The 19,261-nt window shown below is 39.9% G+C and overlaps 1 protein-coding gene across 1 annotated transcript in view; it reads right to left on the bottom strand.

Moving 5' to 3' along the window:
• Window positions 1–19,261, bottom strand: part of LOC124596487 (tRNA (uracil(54)-C(5))-methyltransferase homolog) — a 112,985-nt gene that overhangs the window by 62,554 nt on the left and 31,170 nt on the right. Inside the window, exons 2-5 of the mRNA XM_047135637.1 lie at window positions 13,699–13,935; window positions 13,448–13,618; window positions 13,127–13,368; window positions 8,783–8,997 (exon numbers count right to left, since the gene is read on the bottom strand). Coding sequence (XP_046991593.1) covers window positions 8,783–8,997; window positions 13,127–13,368; window positions 13,448–13,618; window positions 13,699–13,935 — 865 coding nt within the window. The remainder of the gene's footprint in view (window positions 1–8,782; window positions 8,998–13,126; window positions 13,369–13,447; window positions 13,619–13,698; window positions 13,936–19,261) is intronic.

Raw genomic sequence — 19,261 nt, 5'->3', positions numbered from 1 at the left:
AGGAAGTTATAAATAAAAATAAATTATCACTTTGATGTTCCTTATACTAGAAATAGTGTCTTCAGCAAAGCATATTAACAAAAACATGATTATGGATATACCTTCTTTGAATGCTTAAACAAAAAGTTTTCTCCACATGAACAGTAAAAAGTTATTACTATACTAGATATAGTTTGATTTTTAAGGCCTTTATTCTAGAACATCTGCAGCATTCTGTAATTTAAATTAGGTGTATCCATGAGATGCAAACATCTAGGCTTTCAACTTCCTCACAGATTAACTCTGAGTAATAGACTGGGACCCAAACACAGAACATAGCCTTTTGTGGTCAATGCTCCTACTAACTGAAGTATCGAGGCATGACCTACAATCTGTCCTCACAGCTTCATTCCTACCAGTACTTCTCTCATACTCTTCAAACTTGATGAATACTATCTTGTAACCTAGCAGGACAAGTATTCCTGGAATAAAGGAAACTGCAGAGAAATGGCTTAGACACAGCCTAGGAAATTGTTTCCAGAATGAATATTTCACTCTGCAACTGAGTGTGTGCTGCTTTCAAACTACCTGGCAGATCAAAATTGTGTGCTGGACTGGGCATGAATCTGGAACCAAGACTTTCACAGGCAGCGCATTTACAGACTGAATTATCCAGGCAAGAATCACAACCAGCTCTCACAGCTTCACTTCTGCCGGTGTCTCTCCCCAATGTTCCAGTCCGGCACACAGTTTCAAAGCAACACACATTCCACTGCAGAGTGAAATACTCATTCTGTAAATAACTGCCTAGGCTGTGGGTATGTCATTTCTCTGTAGTATCCTTTCTTCTAGGAGTGCTAGTCCCAATAAGTATGAAAGGGAGTCTTTCTGAAGTTTAGCATCTAGGAGAGCACAAGTCAAGTTGTGAAAGTGGAGCATGAGGAGTCATGACTCATTTACCTCCATTGATAAAAGAAATGCCCATAAAAGTGAAGCTTCTGGGGTTATGTCCTGTTCCAGCACACAGTTTTTATATGTAAGTAAGTTTCAAAACAGGGCACATTTCAGTTCAGAGTGAAAGATTCATTCAGGATCTAGGCTTGTGTGTCAGTTTGACACACATGTGTAAACTGTCAGGATGGTGCATTCAGTACAGTCTGCTATAGGGTGGAGATTTCATTCTACAATCAAACCCCATGCTATATCTAAATTGTTCCACAGCCAAAGAGGGGACTGCAGTTTCTATGCATTGAAGAATTAAATTAAACTATAGGCACATATTTATTCCACAAACTATCCAAACAACTATAATTATGTGAATTTTAAAATTTTCCCGGCGAATTGACTGTTCAAACAAATTTCGGGCTTGCAGCCGGTCGTCGTTAAATACTTCGCACGATATTTCAACTGGGCACCTGCCAGTCATCTTCAGGTGAGCCATCGCAGACTGGCGATAACGTCCTCCGCTCCGCAATATATAGCGTACTGTAACTATTCTGCGCATGCGTCGAAAACTTGATAGTTGAACCAACACTGCCCGCCGGCAGCACCCTCGCTGGTGGAATAGCGGAACGCAGTCGCCCTCTACGTTGCTGTTTGCCACGGCCGTCGACGCACTCTGTCGTCTTCAATTTGAGCAAATCGTGGAGATGATGGGATTCCATGCACTGTCCAGCTGGTAGCCACTGTCACGGTTTAACAGATTTTCCGCCAGTCGTATTTCTACGGATTCTTTAATAATGGAGTCCCAGAAAGACGTTGCTGTGGACAAAATCATTGTTTTCTCATATTCCATTGAATGTCCAGTAGAAATACAATGTTCAGCAATAGTGGACTTGCTTGGCTGCAAAAGGCGGGTGTAACGTTGATGTTCAGTGCAGCGTTCTTTCACGGTGCGTGTGGTTTGACCTATGTAAGCCATACCACATTGGCACGGTATCTTGTAAATTCCAGCCTTTCGTAGTAACAGATTGTCCTTAACTGATCCCACAAGGTCCACAATCTTTGATGGTGGGCGGAAAACCACTTTTACCTGAAATTTTCGGAGGATTCTTGCTATTTTAAACAAAGTGTTGCCAACGAAAGGAAGAAAAGCTAAAGATTGTTCCGGCATGTTCTCCTCTTTATTCACTTCCTGCTTCTTAGTTTTAACTGTTAGTGCCCTGTTAATCTGCCAGATGGAATACCCATTTTCGCTGGATACTGTCTTTAGATGGGCGAGTTCTTGAGATAAGCTATCTAGATCTGAGACAGTATGAGCTCTATGAACAAGCGTTTTAAGCAAACTCATGGTTTGCAATGGGTGACGGCAACTCGATGCTTGCAGGTACAAATCAGTATGAGTGGGTTTCCGGTAAACTGAATGCCCTAGAGAACCATCATTCTTCCTTCGAACCAGGACATCCAAGAAAGGCAAACAACCATCTTTCTCTATTTCCATGGTGAACAGGATGTTGCTATGAATGGAGTTGAGGTGCTGTAGAAACTCCATTAATTTATCTTCTCCATGAGGCCACACTATAAAAGTGTCATCCACATACCACCAAGAAACTGTTGGCTTCAGGGTAGCTGATTCAAGCGCTCTCTCTTCAAAATCCTCCATAAAAAGGTTGGCGACCAAAGGAGATAGGGGGCTACCCATGGCGACACCGTCAGTCTGTTCAAAATATTCTTGATTAAACATAAATTAAGTTGAGGAAAGTGCGTGCCTGAACAAAGCAGTGATATCAACAGGAAACATGTTACCAATCATTGTCAAAGAATCTGCAAGAGGAACTTTTGTAAAAAGTGAGACCACATCAAAACTTACTAGAAGGTCTACACTGCTAAGACGAAGAGCCCCCAGTCTATTGATAAAATCAGCTGAGTTTCATATGCCTACGAAAGGTCTCAGTAAGGAAGCGAGATGTTTAGCTAAATCATATGTGGAAGCTCCAATGTTGCTCACTATTGGACGCAGAGGAAGACCCTCTTTATGAATCTTTGGAAGGCCATACAGTCTTGGAGGTACACAACCATGTGGTTTTAACTCTTGATGGTCTCTTGCGGTAAGGAGGAGGAATTTAATAGTGCTGAAGTTTTTCGTTGCACACGTCCTGTAGGATCGTAATCAATCCTCCTATAGGTAGAGTCACTTAGCAGACCATACATCTTATCTTTATACACACCACAAGGTAACAAAACAGTTGCATTACCTTTGCCAGCTTTCAATACCACTATGTCAGGGTCCTCTCTCAGATTTCGTAATGCAGCTCTTTCTGCAGAGGCTAAATTATTGCGTTGAGTAGGAGCCTTCAACAGAGCACGGCAAGTTTCCCTTCTTATTTCGTCTGCGGCATCCAAAGGAAGACGTCGTACAGCTTCTTCAACACCACTCAAAATACTTATTAATGGCGGTGCTGTAGGTGTAGGTGCAAATTGAGTCCCTTGCTTAATACAGACACCGTAGCATTGTCCAAATTCTTCTCCATGAGATTGACAACGGAACGTCGTACCATTATCCCTTCTGGCGACGGCTTCTGTGGCAACAGACGATCAAATTTTGATATCTGCCGACAATTAGCATAATTGTGGATCCACTCAAACTTGGCCGAAGTCACTCCATCAACCCAGTCCCATGATACAGGAGAAAGATATCTTGCAACCTTCAGATGTAACTGGTAAAGTTCTGCTGAAATAGCATCTAACCTTCGTCTTGTATAGCAAATCCTCTCCTTGACAACAGCATGACTAGCCTTCTCAGTAATCTTCCGTGCAGTAGTGGTCTTAATGAAATGAGTCACTCTAGCAAATTTTGGTATTAGGCCATGGTCCCGACATCTCAACAAAAAGCTTTTAAGTTCACGGCCGTGGCAAACAGCAACGCAGAGGACGACTTGAGTTCCGCTATTCCACCAGCGAGGGCGCTGCCGGCGGGCAGTGTTGGTTCAACTATCGAGTTTTCGACGCATGCGCAGAATAGTTACAGTACGCTATATATTGCGGAGCAGAGGACGTTATCGCCAGTCTGCGACGGCTCACCTGAAGATGACTGGCAGGTGCCCAGTTGAAATATCGTGCGAAGTATTGAACGACGACCGGCTGCAAGCCCGAAATTTGTTTGAACAACTATAATTATATCCAAATGACTTAAATTACACAAACATTTCTGCTAGCACTTCTTGTTAGCACCATTAAACTTCTTATGTCATAAATGTATCAACAACCTATAATTTGAAACCAAATAGAACAGTAATCAACTATTTAAAAAATATATCGACACAAAATATAACTTTCTGAATTGTGGTTGCTCCCGAAAAGACAAGAAGCACAATGAAGAGATAAGGCACCAATTAAAAATATTTTATTGATTGATGACAGAATTTCCCAAAACAAGAGAAACTAGGAAAATCACGTTTTACAATAAAGAACAACAGAATTCTGAAGCTGATCAATCTCATGATTACTGTTATGATGTGGAATGTGTCAAGTGCATAAGAAATGCATGCATGAATCCAGGTATAAAAAGAGTTGTCACGGGGATATGATTTTAATTTATTTTTGAAACTATTACTGCTGTCTGTGAGACATTTTATTTCATCTGGTAATTTATCAAAAAATTTTACAGCAGCATGTTTTACCCCTTTCTGCACCATACATAGGTTAAATAGAGGATGGTGTAAGTCTTTCTTTCTTCTGGTATTATAATCATGAATGTCACTGTTGTTTTTAAACTGGTCCATGTTGTTGAGAATAAATTTCATTGCTGAGTAAATATACTGTGAGGCTGTTGTAAGAATTCCTAAACTTTCAAACAGATGCTTACAAGATATGGGACTATGAGCCCCACACATTATTCTAACCACTTTCTTTTGAGTAGTGAATACTTTTTGCATAAGTGTTGAGTTACCCCAAAATATTACTCTGCATGACATCAGAGTGTTAAAATATGCTAAGTATACTAGCTTACTAATTTTCATATCCTCAAAATTGGCAATTATTCAGACTGCAAAAGTTGCTGAACCTAGTCACTTTAGGAGATCCAAAATATGAATTTTCCAATTAAGATTCTCATCTAGATGTACACCCAAAAACTTAGCGTGATCTACCCTGGCTATTGACTTCTGTTGATGTGTTATATTTATTGAAGGAACTGTATTCTTCGCTATACAAAATTGGATGTACTATGTTTTCTCAAAGTTCAGAGCAAGCCCAATTGCAGAAAACCAGACATTATTTGTATCATTTTCTATCAGAGTTTCTTTTACTGGATTAATAATGACACTTGTATCATCAGCAAACAGTGTCAGTTTAGCTCCTTGTTTCAGATAAGAACAGAGGTCATTCACATAGATCAAGAACAGAAAGGGACCCATGATCGAATCCTGTGGCACACCTAATGTGGGAAACTTCCTTAAATCACTTAAACCATATAAAGAAACTTTTTGCTTCCTGTTTTGTAGATATGACTTAAACCACTCATATGCTGCTCCACTTATACCACAGAATTGTAATTTTTGTGACATAATGTCATAGTTCATACAATCAAATGCTTTGTATAGGTCACAGAAAATTCCTATTGGTGACATTTTTCTGTTTAAATACTCTATTATGTGGCCACTGAAATTGTATATTGCTGTCTCAGTGGAACAACATTTTTGAAATCTGAACTGTGATTTACTAAATATCCCTTTACTGTTAAGATGGTTAACCACTATTGAGTACATTACTTTCTTGGTGACTTTTGGAAATGCTGTGTCCAAGGATGCTGGCCGGTAATTATTGACATCTGTGATGTCCCTTTTTTTTTTTGTAGAGAGACTTAACAATGCCATATTTTAATCTGTCTCGGAAAATACCTTGAGTTACTGATGCATTACATATGTGACTCAGAACATCTGCTGTAACTGCCCCACATTGTTTTAACATCTTGTTAGAGATGTCATCTACTCCAACAGAACATTTATTTTTGGAATGTTTAATGATTTTCTTTATTTCACAAGAGGTGAAAATTAATCTGACTAGGATTTCCCAAAACTAATTCTTCCATGTACTGCTTGGTTTTTTTCTTTTGAACCATTCTCACCAATTTTTTCACCTACACTTAACAAATGGTTGTTAAATACATTAGCTACTTGTGTACTGTTGGTTCAGATGGTCTCATTCTCTTTAATACTAATACTACCTACCCCAGTGGTTACTCTTCGTGTCTCCCTTCTAACACCATTCCATACTGATTTGATTTTACTGCCCAAGTTGTTAATTTCATCTCTAATATACATATGTCTTGATTTTCTGACAACTTTTCTCTATATGTTCCAATAATTTTTATAGTGTATAATTACTTCTGCGTCTTTACTAATTCTTACTGTCTCATACAGTTTTCTTTTTCTTTCTGAAGACACTTTAACACCTGTAATAATCCAAGGTTTCTTTGAAAACTGTTGGGTGTGACATTCAGTAAGTCTTTTGGAAAACAATATTCAAAAAGGGATATAAATTTATCAAGCAATATACACATCAAAAAATAGTTTTGCATCACCTCAATTACGAAAGTTCCGGAAGCCGTACAGAAAATTGAAATAGAGATCAACATGAACATCATTTCTGCCCCTTTTATTGCTCATGAAAACCACACGTTGCATGTTCCACCACCATACAGCGTTGTACACACTGGCACCTCTAAAAGCCAGTAACATGTCATCTTGCATTGATGCATTCCTGTACTCAGCGTGGCATACTACCCACAAGTTCATCAAGGCACAGTTGGTCCACATTGTCCCACTTCTCAATGGCGATTCGGTGTAGATCCCTCAGAGTGGTTGGTGGGTCATGTCATCCATAAACAGCCCTTTTCAATCTATCCCAGGCATGTTCAATACGGTTCATGTCTGTAGAAATGCTGGCCACTCTAGTCGAGCAATGTCATTATCCTGAAGGAAGTCACTCACAAGATGTGCACAATGGGGGCGCTAATTGTCGTCCATGAAGATGAATACCTCACCAATATGCTGCTGATATGGTTGCACTATCGGTCAGAGGATGGCATTCACATATCGTACAGCCATTACGGTGCCTACCATTACCACCAGCAGTGTACGTTGGTCTCCATTATGCCACTCCAAAACAGCAGGAACCTCCACCTTGCTGAACTCACTGGACAGTGTGTCTACGGCGTTACACGTGACTGGGTTGCCTCCAAACACGTCTGCGATGATTGTCTGGTTGAAGGCATAAGCGACACTCATTGGTGAAGAGAATGTGATGCCAATCCTTAGGGGTCCATTCGGCATGTTGTTGGGCCCTTCTGTACTGCACTGCATGGTGTTGTGGTTGCATTGATGGACCTTGCCATGGATGTCGGGAGTGAAGTTGCGCATCATGCAGCCTATTGCACACAGTTTGAGTTGTAACACAAGGTCCTGTGACTGCATGAAAAGCATTATTCAACATGGTGGCATTGTTGTCAGGGTTCCTCCGAGCCATAATCCGTAGGTAGCAGTCATCCACTGCAGTAGTAGCCCTCAGGTGGCCTGAGCGAGGCATGTCATCAACATTTTCTGTCTCTCTGTATCTCCTCCATGTCCAAAGAGAGCCCTTCCTGGCACAAAGTAACAATGCGGACATTATCGAACTGTGGTATTGACCGCCTAGGCATGGCTGAACTACAGACAACACGAGCCATGTACCTCCTTCCTGGTGGAATGGCTGGAACTGATCGGCTGTCGGATCCCCTCCGTCTAATAGGCAGCATTGTTGTTTACATCTTTGGGTGGGTTTAGTGACGTCTCTGAACAGTCAAAGACACTGAGTCTGTGATACAAAATCCACAGTCAGCGTCTATCTTCGGGAGTTCTAGGAACCAGCGTGATGCAAAACTTTTTTTCATGTGTGTATGTTGCATTTATTATTAGCATTTGGCTTCCTGTATACATCTCCCCAATTAACATTCCTTAAACTTTCTCTGAAGTGCTCTATAGATAACAGGTTGAGCAAACTTACCCTTTTACTTCATGGTTTCTGAACTGTACACCCTGCTAGGTTTTGTAAGATAATCAATTGTGCATCATGGTTCTATAATCTATTTATCAAAAGGAAAGCAAGTGCTAGTCTTACATACTCTTGCTGTACAAATGTATTATCTATTAAAGTACTACTATCTTGAGCTATACATGTAGGAAAATTGATCACTGATTCTAATTATATGTCATTATAACACTTCTAGTTCACTTTTCCTATCAGAACTGCTTAGAAAGTTTAAAGTGAAATCACCACAGATTAACAATTCCTTCTTTCTGACAGACAGCATAATAGGAAGTCAAACTTTTCATGAATAGATCCCAATCTCCTAATGGGGACCTGTACTCAGACATCATCCTACCAGAAGAAGAGAGGAGGTCAACCAAAGACAAGAAAACTAAGATGGGAGCAGGCTAATAGCCTAATCCTGGAAGAGGTGGACAGCAAAAATGGTTCTTACTAATACAATATTATGAAATAGAGCTCTTTGCTTAAGATTTGCTATACACAGCTGTTTAAATAGCCAAATGATAATTAAAACAGCTATTTTTCAAAGCAAGAAGTTTTTATTGTCTCAAACACCACTACTGGTTACCTTCTTAGCTATTGGTAAAGAAAAAATTATGAAGTGCATGGTTCACTCTGACACTACCCAACCTAGAAGATACTGTGATGAAATGCAGTGCCTTAAACACAATTTGTTCTCATGCTAAAAATGAAATGTACTCCAGTGACACAAGAGAACATAACTGCTACATTGCTACTGTAGTAAAACTTTGTCTCAGAAATGAAACACGTTACGTACCTGTTCCACAACATACATCAAGAACAGTAGTCCTCTGATCTAATCCAGCCACATTCAACAAGGCATTGTACAGAACTTCAGCTGCCGCAATGTTGACTTGGAAGAAGGAGTCTGGTGATATTCTGAATTTATATCCACACAAATGCTCTGTTAGGTATGGCTCACCATATAAGAGTTGAAACGGAGCTTGGTCATTTGTGCAGCGAGTATTAGAGCTGTTAGCAGACAACATGACACAGTTGCTAAAAACACTTATCAGAGACACAATATTAGTAGATAATGTCCTTACCTCACAGCCCCAAACATGATAATTAATCACTGCTACTTCCTTCTATATAAGACAAAACTATGAATGAAAATTACAGAAGAATTCCAGTTGCACCACTATTACCTTAAACTGTCTTAACACTGTTCAGTTAGTATTGTAACTGCATGGTTAAGTCAAGTCTTAGTACTTCACGTCATAACATATTTTATTACAAGTGCAGGCAATACAGTTCCTCATGAAGGGTTTGTATTCTATGAGAATATGAGATTGGATGATATTGTTGTTGTTGTTGTTGTCTTCAGTCCTGAAACTGGTTTGATGGAGCTCTCCATGCTACTCTATCCTGTGCAAGGTTCTTCATCTCCCAGTACTTACTGCAACCTACATGCTTATGAATCTGCTTGGAGTATTCATCTCTTGGTCTCCCTCTACGATTTTTACCCTCCACGTTGCCCTCCAATGCTAAATTTGTGATCCCCTCATGCCTCAGAACATGTCCTACCAACCGGTCCCTTCTTCTAGTCAAGTTGTGCCACAAACTCCTCTTCTCTCCAATTCTATTCAATACCTCCTCATTAGTTATGTGATCTACCCATCTAATCTTCAGCATTCTTCTGTAGCACCACATTTCGAATGCTTCTATTCTCTTCATGTGCAAACTATTTTTCGTCCATGTTTCACTTCCATACATGGCTACACTCCACACAAATACTTTCAGAAACGACTTCCTTACACTTAAATCTATACTCGATGTTAACAAATTTCTCTTCTTCAACAACGCTTTCCTTCCCATTGCCAGTCTACATTTTATATCCTCTCTACTTCGACCATCATCAGTTATTTTGCTCTCCAAATAGCAAAACTCCTTTACTACTTTAAGTGTCTCATTTCCTAATCTAATTCCCTCAGCATCACCCGACTTAATTCGACTGCATTCCATTATCCTCGTTTTGCTTTTGTTGATGTTCATCTTATATCCTCCCTTCAAGACACTGTTCATTCCGTTCAACTGCTCTTTCAAGTCCTTTGCTGTCCCTGACAGAATTACAATGTCATTGGCGAACCTCAACATTTTTATTTCTTCTCCATGGATTTTAATACCTACCCCGAATTTTTCTTTTGTTTCCTTTACTGCTTGCTCAATATACAGATTGAATAACATCGGGGACAGACTACAACCCTGTCTCACTCCCTTCCCAACCGCTGCTTCCCTTTCATGCCCCTCGACTCTTATAACTGCCATCTGCTTTCTGTACAAATTGTAAATAGCCTTTCGCTCCCTGTATTTTACCCCTGCCATCTTTAGAATTTGAAAGAGAGTATTCCAGTCAACATTGTCAAAAGCTTTCTCTAAGTCTACAAATGCTAGAAATGTAGGTTTGCCTTTCCTTAAACTATTTTCTAAGATAAGTCGTAGGGTCAGCATTATCTCACGTGTTCCAACATTTCTGCGGAATCCAAACTGATCTTCCCCGAGATCGGCTTCTACCAGTTTTTCCATTTGTCTGTAAAGAATTCGCGTTAGTATTTTGCAGCAGTGACTTATTAAACTCATAGTTCGGTAATTTTCACATCTGTCAACACCTGCTTTCTTTGGGATTGGAATTATATTCTTCTTGAAGTCTGAGGGTATTTCACCTGTCTCGTACATCTTGCTCACCAGATGGAAGAGTTTTGTCAGGACTGGCTCTCCCAAGGCCGTCAGTAGTTCTAATGGAATGTTGTCTACTCCCAGGGCCTTGTTTCGACTCAGGTCTTTCAGTGCTCTGTCAAACTCTTCACGCAGTATCGTATCTCCCATTTCATCTTCATCTACATCCTCTTCCATTTCCATAACATTGTCCTCAAGTACATCGCCCTTGTATAGACCCTCTATATACTCCTTCCACCTTTCTGCTTTCCCCTCTTTGCTTAGAACTGGGTTTCCATCTGAGCTCTTGATATTCATACAAGTGGCTCTCTCTTCTCCAAAGGTCTCTTTAATTTTCCTGTAGGCAGTATCTATCTTACCCCTAATGAGATAAACCTCTACATCCTTACATTTGTTCTCTAGCCATCCCTGCTTAGCCATTTTGCACTTCCTGTCAATCTCATTTTTGAGATGTTTGTATTCCTTTTTGCCTGCTTCATTTACTGCGTTTTTATATTTTCTCCTTTCATCAATTAAATTCAATATTTCTTCTGATACCCAAGGATTTCTACTAGCCCTTGTCTTTTTACCTACTTGATCCTCTGCTGCCTTCACTACTTCATCCCTCAGAGCTACCCATTCTTCTTCTACTGTATTTCTTTCCCCCATTCCATTCCAGTCCATTGTTCCCTTATGGTCTTCCTGAAACTCTGTACAGCCTCTGGTTTAGTCAGTTTATCCAGGCCCCATCTCCTTAAATTCCCACCTTTTTGCAGTTTCTTCAATTTTTATCTACAGTTCATAACCAATAGATTGTGGTCAGAGTCCACATCTGCCCCTGGAAATGTCTTACAATTTAAAACCTGGTTCCTAAATCTCTGTCTTACCATTATATAATCTATCTGATACCTTCTAGTATCTCCAGGATTCTTCCATGTATACATCCTTCTTTTATGATTCTTGAACCAAGTGTTAGCTATGGTTAAGTTATGCTCTGTGCAAAATTCTACCAGACAGCTTCGTCTTTAATTTCTCTCCCCTAATCCATATTCACCCTTCTCTCCCTTTTCCTACTCTCAAATTCCAGTCACCCATGACTATTAAATATTCGTCTCCCTTCACTACCTGAATAATTTCTTTTATCTCACCATACATTTCTTCAATTTCTTCATCATCTGCAGAGCCAGTTGGCATATAAACTTGTACCACTGTATTAGGCATGGGCTTCATGTCTATCTTGGCCACAATAATGCGTTCACTATGCTGTTTGTAGTAGCTTATCCGCACTCCTATTTTTTTATTCATTATTAAACCTACTCCTGCATTACCCCTATTTGATTTTGTATTTATAACCCTGTATTCACCTGACCAAAAGTATTGTTCCTCCTGCCACCGAACTTCACTAATTCCCACTATATCTAACTTTAACCTATCCATTTCCCTTTTTAAATTTTCTAACCTACCTGCCCGATTAAGGGATCTGACATTCCACGCTCTGATCCGTAGAACGCCAGTTTTCTTTCTCCTGATAATTTCATCCTCTTGAGTAGTCCCCGCCCGGAGATCTGAATGGGGGACTATTTTACCTCCGGAATATTTTACCCAAGAGGCCGCCATCATCATTTAACCATACAGTAAAGCTGCATGCCCTCGGGAAAAATTACGGCTGTAGTTTCCCCTTGCTTTCAGCCAGGATGAAATTAATTTTTGAAAAATGTCAACTACCGTCACTGGTTTTCAGTCTGCAAGTGAAGGTTCCTATGAATGCCACAGCAATAAATTACTTTTTATTTTATAATTATGCAACACAGATTTCTTGTGACAACAGAATCTTACATAAAGAGCAATATGATAATAAACGTAAATGTTGCTAAACATAAAACATCGATAGAATTTTCTCAAAACTTGGTATATCCATTTTAGAAGCTCTAATTTTTCCATGATTTATAATTTTTATACAGGCAAAAATAGAGTATGGATGTTGAAGCACACAGATGATAGAAAAAATATGCCTTAACAACTACATGAAATATATCAATGACAATTAGAAATAAATGTGGCTGCAGAATGAACAAACTTAAAAAGGTGGAATTTTGTACTGTATTTAGGCTGTTTATAAAGTCACATGACAAAACCTTGTCTAGGTACAGATTTTGGCAGTTGTCTCTGTGTACATACCACAAGACCTCAGCCTGTACTGAATGATTGTGCAAGGTATGTGGCTACGAAATGGGTAGAAGTGAAAAATCTCATCTACACACTCTTGGTGAACACAAGAGAATCTATATTTGTAAGTTTGCATGAAAACATTGTTCATTTTAGTTAACTGATGTGTCTATGGTTAAGGGTTGTCTGGTTGCCACTATTTGCCAATTTTAGCCAAAAATTCTTATACCTTCAGCTGAATGGACACTTAATTTATAGAACAATTTAAAGCATGCCTTACCAGGCCTGAAAGTACAGTGATGTAAGACTGCAATGTGAACCAGGCCCTTGAGTGAAAAATTCCTTGAGATTCTGTGCTTCTTCTTGAAGCTCTTCCTCATGCAGCTGTTGAGGATGAAACAGCACAACTGCCATTGTCTCTCCAGCTGCAGTTGATCGAACAAGCAATGTGCGCCAGTGCCCACCATCGCGAAAGTCATGGCAAGCAAGATATTTTGATTTTCTGATGTACTTTTGATATGCCTACAATGATAATTGCAAATATCATAAATGTGCATATTTCTGATAGCTGTATGATTTTTCTATTGATAACAACACTTACTGTAGCCACATTCTTATGCTTTTGTTTCATGTTAATGATATATGTTGGTGGTACACACACATACTCATGTTTTGCTGTTTTGCCAACAAAAAATCCCACTGTTTTTGGATTTCCATCTACACCACACCGAACATTGAACTCATCTTTGTTCCTATATTCTTGTGTGACAGGCTGGTTAAAAACAATGTATATTAGTTGTTTGATACACATCAAAATAAATATGATAACAACTAAGAAAGTATTGTACTTACTGAAGGAAGAACATTATTGACACGGCACATTTTCAAGTGATTATGTTTATGAGAATGTGGTTTCAGCTTAGATTTGATAAGTGAAACTACATGTTTAGTCCACTGAAACTTCAGTTCAAGTTGCTGCTCATATGGAATCCGCCACAAGGGAGTCACAACCTCTGCTAAACATTCATACTGATTCTCAGCTGTGACATGTTCTGGAATTTTTGGCACAACAAGGGGGGCTGCTGGAGCCTAAAAAATAAATCATCAATTAGCACTCAAAGGTTACTACCTAATTCAATATTGACATAACTGTAAATAGAAATGATTTTAAATGGTGCAAGTTCAAACACTCAAAACTGATTTCAATCATGGGTTCCTCTTCATCCATCGGAAATGTAAATGTGTTTGCATTGTACATGTGTGCTGTGACGAGATAATCATATTCAACGGCTGAGCGATAATGTATATAGCCTTTTTTATGCACTTACCTGGTGCTCAAGGCTTTCATTAGAAGAGCTGTAATGTACATAGCCATTTTTATGTGCCTATCTAGTGCTCAACACTTTCATTATATGATTAGCATTGGCTTTACTCATGTCATTGTTCACAACTTTCTGGAAAAAGTGCTTTATTTATCTGATAAAATAAAATGCTCTTTATCACTATTACGAGTCAAAAAACTTGCAGCAATTAACACATTATTTCATGTACTGAAAGATTCTCCTATGAACATGCAAAAAGCATGTGACAACACAAAATTAAATAAGGCCCAATGAAATGAACAGAAATAAAGGAAAGAAGGTAAATTTCAATAAACTCAGAAATTTTTAAACTCTCTCAGTAACATTTACCTGCGAGTGCCTCCACGCAGTTATAGTCCACCCACAATGACAATGAGAAAGAGGCGCACACTTCGCTGTCAAGTAAGATGTATCCACAAGATCAATACACAGAATTAGAATAATTCAAATTTCTATATCAACTGATACACTTGCAAAAAGTATATTATTACTTTTAAAGCTGCAATAATAGCACTTTAGAGGATCTGCATGAATATTGTATCCACCAAGTTCATGCATTAAACTCAGTTATCAGTGATAATGCTCTGCAATATGACTGTTATGCAATATAAATTTTAATAATTACATGAAAAATTTTAAATACCATAAACAGGCCCGAATGTTTGAAGGAAGAGTTCAACCTGCAACTCTTCTGCCTTTTATGTGAAATAATTTTGAGTGGTATCATGTTTTCAGGAGCTAATGAGTTACTAGCTGCATAACACAAGAAGTTTCACATTGAATTAGTTAACTGAGGTGAGTGACAAATCAGGGACACGTATTGTTCCAAATCTGGTCAACTGACAATTTAAAATAGCTCCCATCAGTTTCCTAATAATATGTGTGACATTTTGGCATTTGTTATGGTACATTATTTGTTCTTTTTACACAGAGAAGTTCATTTATTTAAAAAAGGGGCTTATCATACAGGACGTCAGTCTATTATGAAGCAGCCACACATAATTCATAATCTGTGAAAACCTAAGCAGTCAGGGATCAAGCATTGTTACAAGGGTATTGAACTTGCGACAACACCACTTTATCCAGTACACAATGAAACTTATACAACCTGGACTATAAACAAGCAATAAGCTTTATGGAATCCAGAAACAATATTGGTCCCCAACTGATAGCACTGTCTACTTCAAATTCATTTGTAAGAAGGCAACAAAATGGCAAACACGAGGTCTGTCTAAAAAAATATCCGACCTTTGATTTTCCCGCGCAAAATAGAGATGTTAGCGCGGCATCACTGTACACAGTAAAGGAAGAGACATTTATGTGCAACCGTGAATTTTGTCCCCGCCTTCCAGCGCGTCAGTTGCTGCCTGTCAGTCACTGAGTGAGGTTCTACACAACACGTTCATCAGATTACCAATTCTCTCAAGATGACAGAATGTGTTGAGCAAAGATACTGCATCAAATTTTGTCAAAAGCTTGGGGATTCCCAAAGCGAAACAATTCATAAGATTCAGCAGGTGTTTGAAGAAGATGCAATGGGTGTAACACAAATTAAGGAGTGGTTCAACTGATTCAGAAATGGCCACACATCAGTGGAAAGTGACCAGTGTTCTGGCATGCCCCAAACTGATCAGAGTGCAGCTGTTGTTGAGAGGGTGCAAAATTTGGTGATGGAAGATTGTCGTTTGACTGTGCAGGAGATTGCCCAAGAGATTAGAGTGAGTAAAGATTCTGCACATGCAATTTTGCATGATTATTTGAACATACACAGTGTGGCTGTGAAATTCGTGCCCAAGTTGTTGTCGCTGAAACAAAAAGACCTCCGTTTTGACGTTGCACATGACCTTCTGGACACCACCAACACTGATCCTGGATCTCTGAACACCACGATAACAGGAGATGTGTCATGGGTGTACAGGTACAAACCAGAAACAAAAAGACAGTCATTGCAATGAAAGCATCCCGAGTCTCCAAGGCCAAAGAAAGTTCGGCAGGTGTGAAGCAAAATCCAGGTGATGCTGACTGGCTTCTTTGGTGTCCGTGGAATTGTGCATCATGAATATGCACCTGAAGGACAAACAGTGACAAAGGAGTACTATCAAGATGTTCTCCAGTGACTCTGTGATGCAGTTCAGCGCAAAAGACCAGACATGTGCATGGCGAAAAACTGGCAACTGCATCAGAACCATGTCCCCACACATTCATCCTACTCGATCCAAAATTTCTTGGCCACACATGGAATTACAGCCATTTGCCAACCTCCCTACTCTCCAGACATAGCTCCTTGCGACTTCTGGTTGTTTCCAAACTTGAAGATGCCACTGAAAGGATCCCGTTTTGAGAGTAGAGAAGAGATAATGCAGAACATGATGACGGAGCTGAACACAATTCTAAAAGAAGACTTCCAGAGGTGTTTCCAGCAGTGGAAGGATTGGTGCGCTAAGTGTGTACAAGCACAAGGGCCCTACTGTGAGGGGGATTGGGGTCCCAACCCCGTTAGGTATTCGAAATATTTTTTCTGGCCAAAGGTCGGATACCTTTTAGACAGGCCTCGTAGTTAGCTGCTGCCAAATTGTAGTTGAAAGCAGAGCTGACCACCTAGTGGCACAACATAATGCTGTGCACAAGATATTTGACTTCAGTGGTTGCTTCACAACCTGTGCCATCTGGAACTTTTGCTCTCCATCCCCCCCCCCCCCTTCTCCCAGCTCCAGTCTCTCTGAAGTACATTGATGGGAATTGTCATGGCAACGCATCCTTTGCTCTCATAATCCTCTTGACCACAATCTCCACTAGCCTCTGCCCTACATGCACCTACAACCCTGCATCTCATGACCCCATCCTCACTCCCACCCTCAGAGTCCCTATCCCCTCTTCGCTCTTCCCCTTTCCTTTCTTCTATGTCCCATTGCCAATTCTCTTCTCTGCGTAATTGTGCACAACATACAACTGAATCTGCATGTGGCCAGAATGAGCTCACTTGTGCCATTTTCATATCTACACAATCCTATCCCATAAGCATGTTGTCTCTTGCTCCTAACCACCAGCCACCTTTCCCTAACCCTGCCAACTGCTCCCCAGCTTTATTCTCCCCTCATTCACTTCACTCAATAAAATCCCTCTCACCAGTAGAGTTGCAGTGTCAACACAATATTTCAACCTGGACAATGCAGCTATGCAGATGTATTCGTGTGTATGTGTACACTGTAGTTCTGAAGAAGGATTCATTTGAAAGCTAGCAAGATTCTCAACCTTGTTTATGTGGCTATCAATGACTGAGCACCTCAACTATTTGGTGAGTTGTAACCTTCACCCTATCTGTTATTTATACCTAAACTTTTCACCACCAATGTCTCTGGAACCACAATAGATATTGACAAATGACTTACATGGGTATGAATGTATGGCAGGGGCTCACAAAAGTAAATACTATGAGACATTCTACACTGTGTGCAAATATTGTTTTCAACACAAACTTATGTTTTTTTTTCTTTTTTTTTTTAATGGACACTCCATATTATTCTGTATGCAGTCAATAACATTAGAAATCATAATAATAATGGTGCTCATTGCATTGCAATACGTCAGTTACATCCTGAGAAATTGGGACATGAAGCTGACATGTGAAATGAACACGACACGCTGCTATTGCACTTGCCGTGATGCAAGTATGACCTGCACATTGCTCATAATCATGACGTGAATGATGTACTACGATGCAATAAATGGTGTACTTACATACTGCTATGTACATTGCTAGTATGTGGCCTGGGAAACATATGGATGTCCAATCACCCACAAGGAAAACAAGGACACAATTTACTCGTATGTGCTTTACTGAACTTTTCGACAGTACTGCAATGGGCATAACATAATACATATAACCACGAGTCAGAGTAAACAAAGTTAATGGCTGTAGAAGGGTTGCACAGAGGGACACATGCTATTTGTATGTAGTTGTACATCATGCCACGTACAGGACATGTCATTGAACATCTTTAATGACTGAGACAGAATTGAATCATTGCAGATGATGCAACACATACATAAATGTACATCTTCTCTGTAGTACACAAAATGTATGCCGATGTGCAGTCACACGCTTCACAGCCAAACTGCTACAAGGTATGTTCGAAGAGATCACCATTTGCTTGGTAACATCATTGTGTGGGCTTCATCATGGATCCACTAATAGCTGTTAGTGTTTGTGGTGTTATTGCAGCACATGCAGAGGTAATATGGGCTTTCATGTTGGCCATTGTTATTGGGACCTACTGATACACATCTTTCACATGTCCCCAGAGAAAAAAGTCCATGGGGGTGAGGTTCAGCGACCGTGCTGGAAATCCCTGAATGAGACTGCCCCATCCAATCCGCTGATGTGGGAACTGTTAATTTAGCACATGTCGTGCCACCATGGCATTATGCCCAGGGCACCCATCATGTTGATACAACATTATTTGATGTAAGTGAAGGGGCAGGTCTTCCATCAGTCCAGGTAAGTACATCTCAGGAACTACTCAGGCTGTCATCCTTTAAGAGTGCCATCCATGAAATTAGCTAATGATGCGAGGTCCTACAATACCACACTCTACATTGACACTGCACTGAGATTGATGTCCAACCCGGAAAATCCAATACAGGTTTTCTGGTGACCAGTACTGCATATTGTTAAAGTTGGTGTTCGAATGGTTTTTAAATATGGCCTCGTCAGGTAACAGTACCCTACACATAAAGTCATGGCCTTACCACAGAACCCACAAACAATATCCCACATGAATGTGAACATCATTGCCATGTAGGCCTTGATGTAGCGCCATGTGATACAGGTGGTATCTATGCCAGTGCACAATACGCATCACACTTGTTCGAGGGATTCCCACTTGTCTCTCCATTTCACGAATACTTTATTGTATTGGTCGCCAGAACAGCTACCTCTGCTGCATCAGGTGTTATGCCTCTGCTCCAGATCCGCATTTGTTAAGGCAACTTCACTGTCATGCGAGATAGTGCAGGTCGGATGATGTCTATTAGGGTACCGCTGGGCATACACC

Source organism: Schistocerca americana, chromosome 2 (genome assembly GCF_021461395.2).
Source record: "Schistocerca americana isolate TAMUIC-IGC-003095 chromosome 2, iqSchAmer2.1, whole genome shotgun sequence".
Lineage (NCBI taxonomy): Eukaryota > Metazoa > Arthropoda > Insecta > Orthoptera > Acrididae > Schistocerca > Schistocerca americana.
The sequence above is the reverse complement of the archived record's forward strand: the minus strand, read 5'-3'. Positions and strand labels throughout refer to the sequence as shown.